We start from the raw sequence: 15,320 nt of genomic DNA on the forward strand, positions 1-15,320 counted from the left end.
TAAAAGACTGGCCTAGATCAACCCTTCTCTGGACATGCACAGACCACTGAGTGCTGAGGTCTCACTGGTTTTAGAGTTTTTCACCTTTGTGTCCCTTAGGGAGTAATGAGTACTTAGAAGCTAATCCAAAAACGGGTTTTGTTCTGGAAGTTTCACCAACTTCTTTTCTACCAACCAGAAATCAAAGCAGAAAGAATAAATAAGCATAATTCTCTTACCTGAAGGTTCAGAGGAGAGTTTCCCTTCCAGTTCATTTTTTTTCTCTGAAAACTAAGAAATATTTTCCTTTATCCCAAGATTATTTCCTATATTTCTTTAGCAAATCCCCTCCAAAAAATTTTCCCCCAAAGCTCATTTGCTTGTTTTTCTTTTCCTTCTTTTCTTACTTCTTTTCTTTTTCTTTCTTTTTTCTTTTACCTTTTACAATGAAAATTTTCAAATATCATAAGAAAAATGGAGAATAGGATAATGAGTATTAATATATAGCCATCACTTAGATTTAACAATTGGTAGTATTTTTATCATATTGACATCATTTCTGTTTTGAAGTATTTTAAAGTAAATTACAGAAATCTTTTTCAAGAGACATTTTCTTACATAACCATAACATCATCGTACCTAACAAAATTAGCTTACACCCTCATGTCATCATATTTTCAATGCATAACCAAATTTTTTCAATTGTCCCCAACATGTCTCTTGCAGCTTCTTTATTCAAACCCAATGCCACCAAATAAATCTAGTATATAATTTAACTTAACCACTATGAAACAATTTAAATGTAAGAAATAAAAATACTGTATGACTTAAAAAAGTGTTTCTTTTTCTTAAAGCATGGAGCCAAGTTAGTTTTGTATTTGTCAGAGTTGATACATAATCACCAAGATGAATTGACTGAAGAAGAACTAGGCTCAGCGGAATTGCTTATGAATGCTCTAAAACTGTGTGGTCATAAGTATCTCCCTCCCAGTGCAACAACAAAAGCAGACCTTATCAAAATGATCAAAGAGGTGAGTCAGTGAAATCATAAGACCCGGTTTTCTAAGGAGATCCCAATGAATGTAGTGAAAGAGTGAAAGATTTTTTTTATTGTGGAATATCATTTATGATGAATTTTATTGAAATGATGTTTTTTTATTATGAGAGAATAAATAGGCTATTGCAAGGAGTGTTTTATCCTCTGTTGTCATCCTCATCCCTTTTCGGTAGCTTTCGGTGAAGGAAAGATTTTTATAGTGACGAGCAAGTTGAAGCATCCGCCTCAAAACAAATAAGGAAGCAAGCACCTGGGCATTAGGTCTGGCAGCCCATTTAATTCTCCCACCCCAATATCTGTGCCCCAGATTGTGTAGAAGCAAAGGGAAATTATCAAATTATTTTTGTGGCTATTGTATTTTAATATTCTGGTCTCCTGGGGACATTATTTTTTTCCTTTATTAACTTGGTTTTAAAATTAGTTTGTTGGGGGGCACCTGGATGGCTCCGTCGGTTGGGCATCCGACTTCAGCTCAGGTCATAATCTCGCAGTTCGTGGGTTCGAGCCCCACGTCAGGCTCTGTGCTGACAGAGCCTGGAACCTACTTCGGATTCTGTGTCTCCCTCTCTCTCTCTCCGCCCCCCCTCCCGGCCCTCCCCTGCTCATGCTCTCTCAAAAATAAATAAACATTAAAAAAAATAAAAAATGAAATTAGTTTGTTGACCTTTGTGCCAGTGTTAAATGATAAACAATTAGTTTTATATTGCATATTATTATCCAAATCTTTTAGGAACAAAAGAAATATGAAACTGAAGAAGGTACGAATAAAGACACCTGGCAGAAAACAGTTAACAATAACCAACAAAGGTAGGATTTTATGTGTTCTAAAAGTCATGCCTTTCTGAATCCACTAGACTTCACACGTACTTTTAGTTTTCAAGTATCCTGCTTCCATAGCTCCTTAACGTCCCACTTAGGCTTCACTTACGAGCAGCCTCGCTTGTTTATTTAGTCTCTTTCAGCGTCTGGATTCAAAATCAAAGGATATATCTAAGATCGCTGCAGATATCACCCAGGCAGTATCTCTGTCCCAGGGAATTGAGAGGAAAAAGGTGATCCAGCATATCAGAGGCATGTACAAGGTAGATCTGAGTGCCAGCAGACACTGGCAGGAGCTTATCCAACAGCTGACGCATGATAGGTAAGCAGAGTGGGCCTTTGTTGTTTTCTGTGGTGATGGCAGACGCTATTTCCATTTCAGAATAAACGTTCACAGCATTATTTCATTAGTTGAAATATTTTCTGTTTAATCACTTGTGATTTCTTTCATCAAGAAATAATGAAATCTATATATAATCCTGTAAGAATATTTTTTTTTTTTTTAATTCTTAGGGACAAGGCGGGGGCGGGTGGGCAGGGATACTGAGAAAGCGAGGCATTAGCTCTTCCAGATAATAAAATCTACATGTTGACTTTAATTTTAAAATATAACCTTTGCAGGAGAATAGAGAAATCACTGAAACGGGATAGTTGGGAAATAGATCTTTTTCTAGGTAAGACTTTAATAATAAAACTTAGACGATGCATCACAGATCATGAAAAGAGGAAAATTAAGGTGTTCTCTAAATTTGGTTAAGATAACTGGTTAGCATGACTTGGGGTGCTAAAATGGACTAAACATTATACACTAAAGAAAATTCCAGGTGAGCAAAAGAATTCAATTCATTAAGTTTATAAAGTGGGAGAAAATAGGGCATTTATCAACTCCAATAGATGGAAACTTTTTAAGCTCAAACACAATAGAACAAACTACCAAGAAGAAACAAATAGATTTGAGGGGCACCTGGGTGGCTGAGTCAGTTAAATGACCAACTTCAGCTCAGGTCATGATCTCAAGGTCCGTGAGTTTGAGCCCCGCATCGGGCTGTGTGCTGACAGCTCAGAGCCTGGAGCCTACTTTGGATTCTGTGTCCCCCTTCTCTCTCTCTCCCCCTCCCCCGCTAATGCTCTATTTCACTCTGTCTCTCAAAAATAAATAAATGTTAAAAAAAAAAAATAGATTTGAGCTTTAATTTTTTCCAGTGTATTTAATAACTATAACAACAGCAACAAAATGAAAATTTATTTTCAGCAAATCAGAATTAACTTTTTTTTTACTTTTTTGTAAGTTTACTTATTTTAAGAGAGAGAGAGAGAGCACAGAAGGGGCAGAGAGAGAGGGAGAGAGAGAGAATCCCAAGCATGCTCCACACTGTTAGCGCAGAGCCTGATGTGGGGCTCGAAACACACGAGCCATGAGATCGTGACCTGAGCTGAAGTCAGATGTTTAACTTACAGAGCCATCCAGGTACCCCCACAGAGTTAATATTTTTATGGTTTTAAAAATTCATGCCAACTTAAAAGTAAATTGTAAGATCTGAAAAGTTTGAGCAAAAGATGTGATTACACTTTTCTACATGAGACAAATAGAATTAATAAACAGGAAAATATTCCATGTGGCCAGAGACTAATTTGATTTTTTAAAACCTTGAAATATTACCATCTTACCATAAAATATGGTACAAGCCATATTTTACCTTTTCTGTTATAAAGTTTTTTAGGTGCTAATACCCAGAGCAGGAAGAAATGTATATCGTAGCCCATGGTCAGAGGTCCGGTGGCTTTGCACACTTTGACAGCATGTATCAGGAATCCTGTAACCATTTTATTTCTAGCTCCAGTTATCCTATTTTGGTGATTCTGTCCTAAGGAAAATATTCAAAATATATAAAGGCAGTAAATGTAAAGGTTTTCATCTCTGCATTGTTTATGCTAGTGAATGAACTGGAAACAAGTATATAACAATGGTAAAATTGCTAAATACATTATGATGCACCCCCTCCATGCGTTAGTCAGCCATTTTCAATGGTGACAATAAAGATTAAAGTATGTCCAGTGAAAGAAGAAAGAGTATAGAAATGTATATATGTAATACTTATAACTGCAATTTTTAAAAATGAAAAAAAATAATTTCTACCAGAAAGTGGTATGTTTAGGGTAGTAGGATTAAGGGTGATTTTTTTTTCTCTTATCTATTTCTGAAAATATATTCAATACGGTTCTCTATCTTTTCATTTAAAATATTAACTTATTTTGAGGGCGACTGGGTAGCTCAGTTGGTTAAGTGTCCAACTCATGATTTGGGGTCAGGTCATGATCTCACAGTTTGCAAGCTCACGCCCCACATTGGGTCTGCACTGACAGTGCGAAGCCTGCTTAGGATTCCCTCTCTCTCTGTCTCTGTCTCTGTCTCTCTCTCTCTCTGCCCCTCCCCCACTCGCATATGCACCCAAGTGCACTCTCTCTCTCAAAATAATTAAATATTTTTTATTAAAAATTAAAATAAAATATTAACTTTTTTAAAACATCTTAAGAAATATGGCTTGTACTACAAAAATGAACCAATTTATTTGTTAGATAGTAGGAAAAATGGGAAATATAGAAACTTAACTTGGAAATGGATTTTTTTCTTTAGCCATATTAAGTCCAATGTATTGCTAAAGCATACATGTTGCTAAAGGAGAGTAGTCATGATATATCTTTTTAAAAATTTATGAGGAACAAGAAACTAGTGGCAGAGTGTGCCTCCAGGCAGGGACTAGAAGGCCGGGGTTCAGGAGCAGAAGGACATTTACTTTTTATATTATTCTATTGTCTATGCTTTCTATTTTATTCTATTGTCTATGTTTATGCACTTCCTAGTCTAATTACGTGACCAGTTGAGGGTTTTAACTGAATGGATCACTTTTGATTATTTAATTTCTGTAATGATTTTATTTACAGCTCCAAGTACTATAGATTGCCACTTAAAACATTTTTTTATTTCCCCTTGCAGAGTGGCCTGGTATGATCCCCTGTACTATCCAACTTCCTGGCAACTGGATCCAACAGAAGGACCAAATCGAGAGAGGAGACGTTTGCAGAGATGTTACTTAACTATTCCAAATAAGTATCTCCTTCGGGATAGACAGAAATCAGAAGGTAAAAATGACTTCTTGACTCAGCATCCAAATGTAGCAGATAACTATAGTTATCAGATAAAGATAATACCTACTTTTTTCCTTAGCAGATGTGGTCAAACCACCACTCTCTTTCCTGTTTGAAGATAAAACTCACTCTTCTTTCTCCTCGACGGTAAAAGACAAAGCTGCAAGTGAGTCTATAAGGTAAGTGTGAATCCATAAGATGTTCTCTCTTTTGTTGAAGGAGTCAGAAAGACTTTAATCGTTTATTGTAGGGGCGCCTGGGTGGCTCAGTCAGTTAAGCTCTGATTTCAGCTCAGGTCATGATCTCACGGTTCATGGGTTTGAGCCCCACATTGGGCTCTGTGCTGACAGCTCAGAGCCTGGAGCCTGCTTCGGATTCTGTGTCTCCCTCTCTCTCTGCCCCTCACCTGCTCACGCTCTGTCTCTCTTTCTCTCTCTCTCTCAAAAATAAATAAAACATTAAAAAAAATTTTTTTAAATAGTTTATTGTAGTGTTTGTGTAATATTTGTTTTAGATAATTGCTGGGGTTTTAGGAAAGGCCCTAAATATGGCTCAAGAGAGGACACAGTCGAATGGCTAAAATCCAAAAGGAAAAGACATCCTCGATGGCGAGGACTCACTGGGCTTCAGTCACCGTGCTCTGGCCCTTGTCTGCACGTGTGTATCTTGGCAGTTGACTGGTCCTAAGGTCTCTGTGAAATGGGTATGGTTTCCGCATGACGCCATCTAACGGTGACTGAAGGTCCAAATTTTAGTTCCTCGTCTTACTAGATGTCTGATCTTGGGCAAGTTACTTAGCCTTCCTGTGTCCATGTCCGTATCTGTTACATGAGGAAGGGAATAATGCCCAAAGTACCGGAGTATTGTTGAGTATTAAATGGGTCCTTGTATGTTAACGACAGGTTATCATTATGACACTAATGATAATTTGCCTGCCCGTTTATTAGATGAAAACCTGAGATTCGAAGGAGGTGAGTTCCTTGTCTAAAGAGGAGAAGAACTTTTCTGAGTCTAAATCCCGTTTTTCCTAGAATACTAGGATGCTTTCATGTGTTTGAAATACCAGAGGCATGACCCAATGTTTGCATAATTACTAGAAAATACAAAATATTAAAGTTTCTCCTAAAAAACTGAATGCCTATATCCTGTATACATGGCACAGGAATTCCGAGCCTTCTCTAAAAATTTCATTTTCTCCTCTACCAGAATGTTAAAATACAAGATAATATTTTCATGTGGGTTTAGGCAAGACGTCTCATGCTTTTGAAACTCTAGTGTGCTGGGCTGAAATCTTTAACTAGATAAATAAAGCTTATACTATATACTTTCTAAAATTGGTCAAAACATTTAATCATAGTAATTTTATATATGTTTTGACAGAGTGAATCGAAGATGTATCAGTGTTGCACCATCTAGAGAGACAGCTGGTGAGCTGTTACTAGGTAAGTCACATTTTGAAGAGTTTTACACATATTCACCCTGCCTTATTTTATTCTTAGACAATTTGAAGCATTGTTTGGCAGAATGCCATTGAATCAAATAAACTCTCTCTAACATCACATCAGTAATTTTGCCTTAACATTATATGACTTACAAATGTCAGGAAGTGGCAATCTTATTTTCTAAAAAGCACATGAATAGCCTTTTAATTTTTATAAAGTTGACTTTTTTCATAAGTACACATTTTTGTATTTAAACATTCCTTTTATTATATATAAATTTTGATTTTTAAAGTGAGGAATTATTGATATACTCACATGCCTGCTGTTTTAAAAGATACACCTGTGCATAAGAAATACATCCACCTTGAGATAGTTCATAATTTATACTCCCTATTTGCTTCTGAGAGAAAGGCCAAGGTTGTCAATCCTTGGATATCTGTATGATTACATTCAAAGAGAAATCTTTTCCTCAAGATATGAAGGAATAAAGTTGTACCACTAGATCTCTGTTCCCTTAAAGAACTAATTTGTATACTACAGGCCAGGAACATCAGCATCACATGGGAACTTCTTAGAAGTGCTCATTCTTGGGCCCCGGCCCACACCTATGGAGTCAGAAACTCTCTGGCACCCCCAGAAATCTGCATTTCATGAGCCCTCCAGCAATTCTGATGTACCCTCCAATTTGAGAGTCGTAGACTGAAGCTACAGCCTCCAAGGCTCAACATGCAGAGCTTCAGGCTGGCCAGGACTAAGCACTGTGGTCACAGGGATGCAAGTGATTCCCTTCTCTGAGCCAACAGTGCTCAGTGCTCACGGGTGACCGGCACACAGGGCGGAGCCCCAGAGAAATTCCCACCATTTGGATACGTGGTGTAGGGACATGTGCTAACACAGCCAGCCTGTAAAGCAGAGACAACTGGGGGCCGTCTTCTAAGGTCTGTTCTGCCCTATTGAGTGTTTAAATAAAAATTAAGTCTTCCTCTTAGACTAGAAAATTTGTTTACAAGTTGACTTCAGTTAATGTGTGAGAAAATAAAATGAATGTATTAGTCATATAAGAAGAGTAGCAATAATAAATGGCCAACATTTTTTTAACACTGAGTGCCAAACACCGTTATAAGCATTTTACATACATTCTAATTTAATTCCCACTTTAACCCTGTGAAATAAAGTCCTCTTCCTCCACCCCTCTTTTAAAAAATTATTTTAGGGGTTTTTGTTTTGTTTTGATTTGAGAGAGAGAACATACGTGTGTGTGTGAGTGCGGGCAGGGAAGGTGCAGAGCAAGAGGGAGAGAAAGAATCCCAAGTAGGCTCCACACCGTCAGCACAGAACCTGACACGGGGCTTGATCTCCCCACCATGAGATCATGTCCTGAGCCGAAATCAGGAGTCAGACGCTTAACTGAGCCACCCAAGCACCCCACACCCCCTTTTTTTTTATTAAGTAAAGACACAAAGAAGTTAAACAACTTGCCCAAAATCTCATGGATACCATTAAAAAATATTTATTGAAGGGCGCCTGGGTGGCTCAGTCAGTTAAGCATTTGACTTCAGCTCAGATCATGATCTCCCAGTTCATGAATTCGAGCCCCGCATCAGGCTCTGTGTGCTGACAGCGCAGAAACTAGAGCCTGCTTCAGATTCTGTGTCTCCCTCTCTCTCTGCCCCTCCCTCGCTCATGCTCTGTCTCTCTCTGTCTCTCAAAAATAAACATTAAAAAATATATATTTATTGAGTGACAGGAACTGTTTCTGGGTGTTGGGATTTTAATTCAGGCCGATTGACTCCAGAGGTCATATTTGTAATCAAAAATGATAATAGTGCACATATAGTTTTAAACTCATATCCCATTACTTTCTATAGGTAAATGTGGAATGTATTTTGTGGAAGATAATGCTTCTGATACAGTTGAAAGTTCGGTGAGTAGAGGCTTAAGTTTGCACCTATATAAACCTAGACAAATTCCCAAAATGTATAAATTTGTTATAACTGGCAAACAGGTAGAACTAGGAGAGTTCATATATTGTCACTCTGGTGTGCAGATTGGTCTTAATTCCAAACTTTTTTCTTTTAAAGATATTTTTAAAAAGACCATACCATCTCCTCTGGCTTACAGTCTGACCTCATAGCAGTTAGTATTATGATTTAGATTCTAATGTGCTCCTGTTAAAACAGCGAGCAAAGGGGAAAAAGAGAGAGAGAGAGAGACAAACCAAGAAACAGACTCTTAACTATGGAGAACAAACTGATGGCACCAGAGGGGAGGTGGGGGGTGGGGGGGGATGGGGGAAACAGGGGATGGGGATTAAGGAGGGCACCTGAGACGGGCACAGGGGCTGTAGGGGACAGTTGAATTAGTATATCGTACACCTGGACCTAATTGTAACATTGTATGGCAATGAACTGGAATTAAAAGAAAAACTTTAAAAACTATTTTAAAAAATAAAATGAAAATGAAAACAATAAAGTGCTCCTATTATTTTAATTAATTTATTTAATTTATTCCTTCTATCCCTGTTCTCAGCAGCAACAAAAAACTACTCCCTGCCACTCCCAATTCACTATCAAATGTATTTACCTTCACAAAGAAAGGAAAATGTTGTATAATTGAATAACTCAACTAATCCTGATAGTCACATGTCTTGGTATCATAATTTTCATTCTACTGGAAGTACTGATATTAATCAGAAAATTACAGAAATGACTCTTAGCTCACATATTTTGTGTGTGTGTATATATATATTTATATATATGTATACATATATATATGTGTATATATATATATATATACACATATTTTTATCCATCTGAATCAGTTTGTAGACCATTAAAATATTGTTTAGACCGATTCTGTGTCTCCCTCTCTCTCTGCCCCTCCCCCGTTCATGCTCTGTCTCTCTCTGTCCCAAAAATAAATAAAAACGTTGAAAAAAAAAAATTAAAAAAAAAAATAAAATAAAATATTGTTTAGAGATCCCCGTAGTAAGAGAAATAGGCTTTTTGTTTCAGAAAATTTCTAAGACCAGGAATTCCTAAAGATACACTAAATAAGAATACATGTGGTTTAATAGTGAATACATATTTTATTTCAAAAAATAATGAGCTAAAACATAAAATTTTGCTGTAAAATAAATAATATGAAAAAAGTCATGAAAATATTTAATATAGCCCCCAAAATTGAGTAGGCATTCTTTAGTGTGATTTATGTAGCAATTGCCACAGCATTTATCCCAGCTAGTAAAAGTATGGTCACATTATTTTTCAAGGTGTCTCTTTTTAGCAACCAGGGAACTTAATAGTTGATACACGAGCCAACACTTTTCTGGATCCAAAAGATGACCTTTCCCCCTTTTAAAACTCTCCTAAAAATACTCTTGTTTTTTAATAGTTTGAAAGATCCTTCTTTCCTCTGCTTTTATAATATTTGTTTCTACTTTCTATGTGACATTTGCTGTCTTGCATTTTATTTTATTTTTTTAATGTATATTTTTAATGTGTATTCAGTTTTGAGACAGAGAAAGAGCACAGGCAGGGGAGGGGCAGAGAGAGAGGGAGAACAGAATCCCAAGCAGGCTCCAGGCTCTGAGCTGTCCGCACAGAGTTCGACACGGGGCTCAAACTCAAGAACATTGAGATCATGACCTGAGCCAAAGTCGGACACTTAACCGACTGAGCCACCCAGGCGCCCCTGCTGTCTTGCCTTTTAAATGTTTGTACAAGTATCTTGTGCCCCCTTTTCATCTTACACAGATGTAGTTCGTGCAGAGCACTTAGCAGAGCACCTTGCTCGTAGACGCTTAATTAACATCTGCTGAACTGAATGAATGAACGGATATGGAAGCACAATAAGAAGGAATTCAGTTTTATATATGAGAATATTACATTTTCATTAAAGAGTTTAATTTCATTTGTAATTACCTACTACCCCTACTTCTAAAAGTCAGTTGGGATCTAGCACAATAGTATAGCACACATGCAACAGAGCAATTCAAATTTTAAAAATTTCAAATAAGATTTTAGAAGGATGAAGAGCCTGGGATAAGGTAGTCATTGCAATTGCTTTCTAAATTTAGCTCTGAGCCCCTGTTCCAACACAACAGAGAAAGTCAATGCAGTTTTCCAAAAGGGAAAATTGATGAAAACAAACCAACCTCGGATGCAGGTTAATTTGATGTGATAAATCCTAACTAGTTTTAAACTTTGGTAGGAGCTTTTACCATGATTTTTCTATTAAAAGCATTCAGTAACATAATTCACACATTCAACTGCAATTTACAAAAGATTCAGACAAATTGTTTTAAAAGTTTTCTTCATTTTGTACTTTGAGAAGGGCCCAGTGATGATAAAAAAAATATGGGACCTATGGAGGTGCCTAGGTGGCTCAGTTGGTTGGGTGGCCGACTTCAGCTCAGGTCATGATCTCACAGTTCCTGAGTTCCATTCCCACGTCGGCTCTGTGCTGACAGCTCAGAGCCTGGAGCCTGCTTCGGATTCTGTATCTCCCTATCTCTCTGCCCCTCCCCCACTCACATTCTGTCTTTCTCTCTCAAAAATAAATAAACATTAAAAAAAAAAAAAAAAAGTATGGGACCTATGGCCCCTAACCCCTCATTCTAAAATGTAGAGATCTGTTGAGGGAGGCTAGGATCAATGCTGTCAGGGAGATCCAGCCTTCTGGTGGCCACTTATCTTTTCCTTCCTTCTGCTGACCACATAGGAGAGGAACATAGCTACTTGGTGCGTGCTGATCTGTGAGCTTAGTCAATGGGGCTGAATTTGCAGGAGAGTGCTTTGCCTTTCCAGGAAGGTTCAGAGGCATGGGAACTATGTGTCATCGCTGGGGAGCTCCCAGGCCATGCCCTTAGGCTCATTTTAACCCAGACCCATGTGAGGGAGGGCAGACCCACATGTGAATTTTCAGGGAGAGGCTTGTTTTCTATTCTTCACCCGGTCCCCGGGCCAGAAGAGACAGGCTCCTGCTTATTCCTCTTTACTGATGGACACGTGTGTTTGTCTGTCATCAGGAAAATGTCCCTTAATGGTTTTAGATATTTGAATGAAGTACGTTCACTTCCATACTCTGATCCAGAGAACTCCCAGGCCTCATCTGCTTTCTTCAAGTGGATGTTAACCTAAGTCACTAAGTTTCTAAAGCTGGGGTGTGTGCATACCGTGCGTGTGCATGTGGACACACAGCCAGCCTACCCCAGTATCCCTTCTACCTCACTGCTGTTTTTCAAATTCCTTGTTATTTTTGGCTCCTGGGGATTTCACTTTCCCTTATGTCCCGCAAGCTCAGCTTTAAAAGAAGTCTGTCTGAAAAGATTACATGTTGTGTGATTCTAACCACGTGACATTCTGCGAAGGGAAAGCTATGAGATGGTAAAAAGATCAGTGACTGCCAGGAGCCTGAGGGGGAGGGGCAGGTGAGTAGGTGGGGCACAAGGGAACTCTGTACGATCCTGTAAGGGTGGACGCATTTCAGTAAACATTAGTCAAAACCCATGGGACCATAACACCAAGACTGAACCCTAGTGCAAACTGTGGACTTCGGTTAAGAATAACGTATTCAGTATTGGCTCTACAGTTATTACAAAGGCACCAGGCTAATCACACTAATGGGAGATGTTAATCACAGGGAAATTCTGAGTTTGGGCCAGTAATACATGGGGGCTCTCTACACTCTCTGCTCAGTTTTCTGCAAACCTAAAACTGCCCTACAAAATAAAGCCCATATTTCTTTAATTCCTTAACGTTTATCCAGTATTCTGAAGTGTTTCGTGGTTGGGGAGGGAGGGGTCGGGGGTGGCTCAGGGAATCTTATCTGCCGTCTTGCCACAAAAGGAAGACATTTTCATTTTCAGATTTTTAAAAATCTAAAATTGCAGTGATCATTTGTATTTCATGTAAAGCAAACAGTTTCATTTCTTTCCTTTGTCTCAGAGCCTTCAGGGAGAGTTGGAACCAGCATCATTTTCCTGGACATATGAAGAAATTAAAGAAGTTCACAAGCGTTGGTGGCAGTTGAGAGACAATGCTGTAGAAATCTTTTTAACAAATGGCAGGACACTCCTGTTAGCATTTGATAACACCAAGGTAAATTCAGCTTTATGAACAGATACATAGTTTTGAAATTATCATGGGACGGTGTAACTGGACTCATACTGATTTTATGAAGGTTTAATCTATTTAAACTTTGATTCCCTGTTTCTAACAGCAAATAAAAATTGCCTTATTTCTTAGTCCCAATGACAGTGACCCCTTGGCTATATTAGAATTATTTTTGTCCTTCAAAACTGTATTAAATTCAGATTCTCCAAAGTGACTGTCTGTAAAAAGTAAATGAATGCGTAATGACCTGAGAAGAGTAATTTAAACTTGAGAGTAGGTTCTGTTGTTTCCAAACCCTTTCTGAACCCCCACATCCTTTCAGCTGCCACTTAGAAAAGCTTTTGGAAAAAGTTGTGTGGACTCGTTGCTTCGAGTTCTCTTTTGAAATGCTCCAGTCAGATTTTCTTCTCACTACCTCACCTATAACTTCTCTGGTCGGGGTTACTAGTGACCTCCATGTCACTATACCCTACGGTCATATTTCTTAGTCTGCATTTTACTTGATCTATCAGCAGCATTTTTTAAAATTTTTATTTCAATATTTATTTTTGAGAGAGAGAGAGAGAGCGCGCGCGCACAAACGGGGGGAAGGGCAGAGAGAAGGAGACCCAGAATCCAAGGCAGGCTCCTGGCTCCCAGCTGTCAGCACAGAGCTTGACCAAGCATTTCACACCGATGATTGTTTTCTCTCTCTTAAAAAAAATAACCCTCCCCACTAGGTTTCTGGGCCATGACTTTGCCTCAGCTCTTCTTCTGGCTCAAGGCCATTCCTTCTCAGTCTTCTTTGCTGATGCTTCTCCGAGGGTCTCAGGGCTCGTGCCGTGGACCTCTTCCCATCCGCTCTTGTGACTTTAAATCCTACCTGTATTGTAACAACTTTCAAATTTGTATCACTACCCGAACATCTCCCAGGAATGCTCTGTACTTGGTATTTCCGTCTAGAGGTCAAACTGGCATCTCAAATTTAACATATACAGTCTACGGCCATACCACCCTGAACACACCCAAATTAAACGTATACAAAACCGAACTTCTAACCTCCGTGCCCCAAAATCTCTCTGCAGTTTTCCTCATTTCAATAGATGACAACTCTAATCTTTCTGATTGCCCAGGCCCAAACTTTTTGGATTATCCTAGACTCCTCTCATTCTTTCATGCCCCGTACCTACTCTGTCAGTCCTGCTGACTCTTCCCTCAAAATCCATCCAGAATCTGACCACTTAACACAGCTGCCTACCATCCTGGTCTGAGCCACCATCATCTTTTGCCTAAATCATTACCGTGGCCTCTAACTGTCCTCCCTGCTTCCACACTCCCCCTTCTTTCAAGCTATTCTCAGCACAATGGCTAAGGTATGCGGGCTCATGCCATCCTCCTGTCAAAACCCTCCGATCACTTCCTGTGCCACTTGGTTAATGCCAAGGTCCTTGTAATAGCTGAATGAGGCGCTGAGTATCTGGTATCTTGTTATCTAACTCACCTTTTCTATTATTCTATCCACAATAACTTTATTTTCCTTGACCAGGCACACTGATGCCTCAGGGCCTTTGCACTTACTGGTCCCTGGAATGTTTTTCCTTTTTGAAATCCACATGATTCAGTTGCTTGCTTTTTCAGGCTCCATGATCAAATGTCTCCTTATCAAAGAGACCTTCTCTGACTGCTCTGTTAATAAAATAGCAACCCCTCTGTCACTCTTACCCCCAAGTCTCCTTTTCTTTGCTCTGTTTTTCTCTGTTGGACTTAATAACATCCAACATTGTCTCCAAAAAAATGTAAGTGCTTTGTTAAGTGTTGTGACTGCAGCAGCTTGAACACAGTGCTATGTAGGTGCTTGATAAATATTTGCCGTATGAATGAATGCTTCCCTTTTCTTGCAGAGTTTGGTTTGCAATCTGTCCTAAATTCCCTTCTGTCAACCTTAGCTTTAGAAGTTGGCAGCCTTCGGATTTAAACCACAGGTTTTGGGGTTTTGTTTGTCTTCCCTTGAGCCTATTCTTTTTTTCTTTTTTCTTAATTGTGATAAAAAAAATATGTAAAATAAAATGACCATGTTAACCATTTGAAGTGTTCAGTACATTCACATTGTTGTGAAAGAGATTCAAGGTGTAGATTCTTCAACAGGCTGCAGTCTTGCCTGTCCCAGACCGTAGCTACATTTTCTCGTTCTCCTCGTTAACTTTCGGTCCTGTCTCTGGTTAGCCACATCTGTGGCTCTCATTCCTATGCCTGAAGCATATACACATTTAAGATGGATATTTCAAATTTGTTTTTAGTAAAGGCCTGGATTGTCTATTTTTTTCCATTTATTACCAATCATCATTTAATTGCCTTAGAAGAAAATCAGATTACCTTTTTCTGTGACAAGTTTTGTGAATTTCTAAAAAAAAGAAAAAAGTTTATTAGTTTTTAATCAGTAGTGAAAATCAAATATCTTGTTTCACATAGGATGTTTTATTTCGTTCTCATGAAATAAATATTATCATTCCCATATTATAGATGTGGTAACTGTAGCACAAAGGTTTTAGGCTAGGAATCGGGCCACGTCTGTCTAATTAAGAAGACCATGCTCTTTGGGGCACCTGGGTGGCTCAGTTGGTTAAGCGTCTGACTTCAGCCCAGGTCATGATCTCATAGTTTGTGGGTTTGCCCCGCATCAGGCTCTGTGCTCTGAGCCGGCTCAGAACCCGGAGCCTGCTTTGGATTCTGTGTCTCCCTCTCTCTGACCCTCTCTCCCCCCCCCCCTTTCAAAAATAAATA

General features: G+C 38.7%; 1 protein-coding gene across 10 annotated transcripts in view; it reads left to right on the plus strand.

The window, feature by feature from the left end:
* LYST (lysosomal trafficking regulator) overlaps positions 1–15,320 on the plus strand; it is a 194,302-nt gene that overhangs the window by 136,888 nt on the left and 42,094 nt on the right. For 7 of the 10 annotated variants that reach the window (XM_086679617.1, XM_086679619.1, XM_086679615.1 and 4 more), the window contains 8 exons: positions 834–1,010; positions 1,767–1,843; positions 1,989–2,177; positions 4,851–4,996; positions 5,082–5,181; positions 6,383–6,444; positions 8,313–8,368; positions 12,393–12,545. In XM_086679617.1, coding sequence (XP_086535743.1) covers positions 834–1,010; positions 1,767–1,843; positions 1,989–2,177; positions 4,851–4,996; positions 5,082–5,181; positions 6,383–6,444; positions 8,313–8,368; positions 12,393–12,545 — 960 coding nt within the window. The remainder of the gene's footprint in view (positions 1–833; positions 1,011–1,766; positions 1,844–1,988; positions 2,178–4,850; positions 4,997–5,081; positions 5,182–6,382; positions 6,445–8,312; positions 8,369–12,392; positions 12,546–15,320) is intronic. The other 3 variants (XM_086679621.1, XM_025915077.2, XM_086679623.1) reach the window with 2 other exon arrangements.

The sequence above is a fragment of the Puma concolor genome, chromosome D2, assembly GCF_028749965.1.
Source record: "Puma concolor isolate L17-30 chromosome D2, mPumCon1.1.hap2, whole genome shotgun sequence".
NCBI classification, from domain to species: domain Eukaryota; kingdom Metazoa; phylum Chordata; class Mammalia; order Carnivora; family Felidae; genus Puma; species Puma concolor.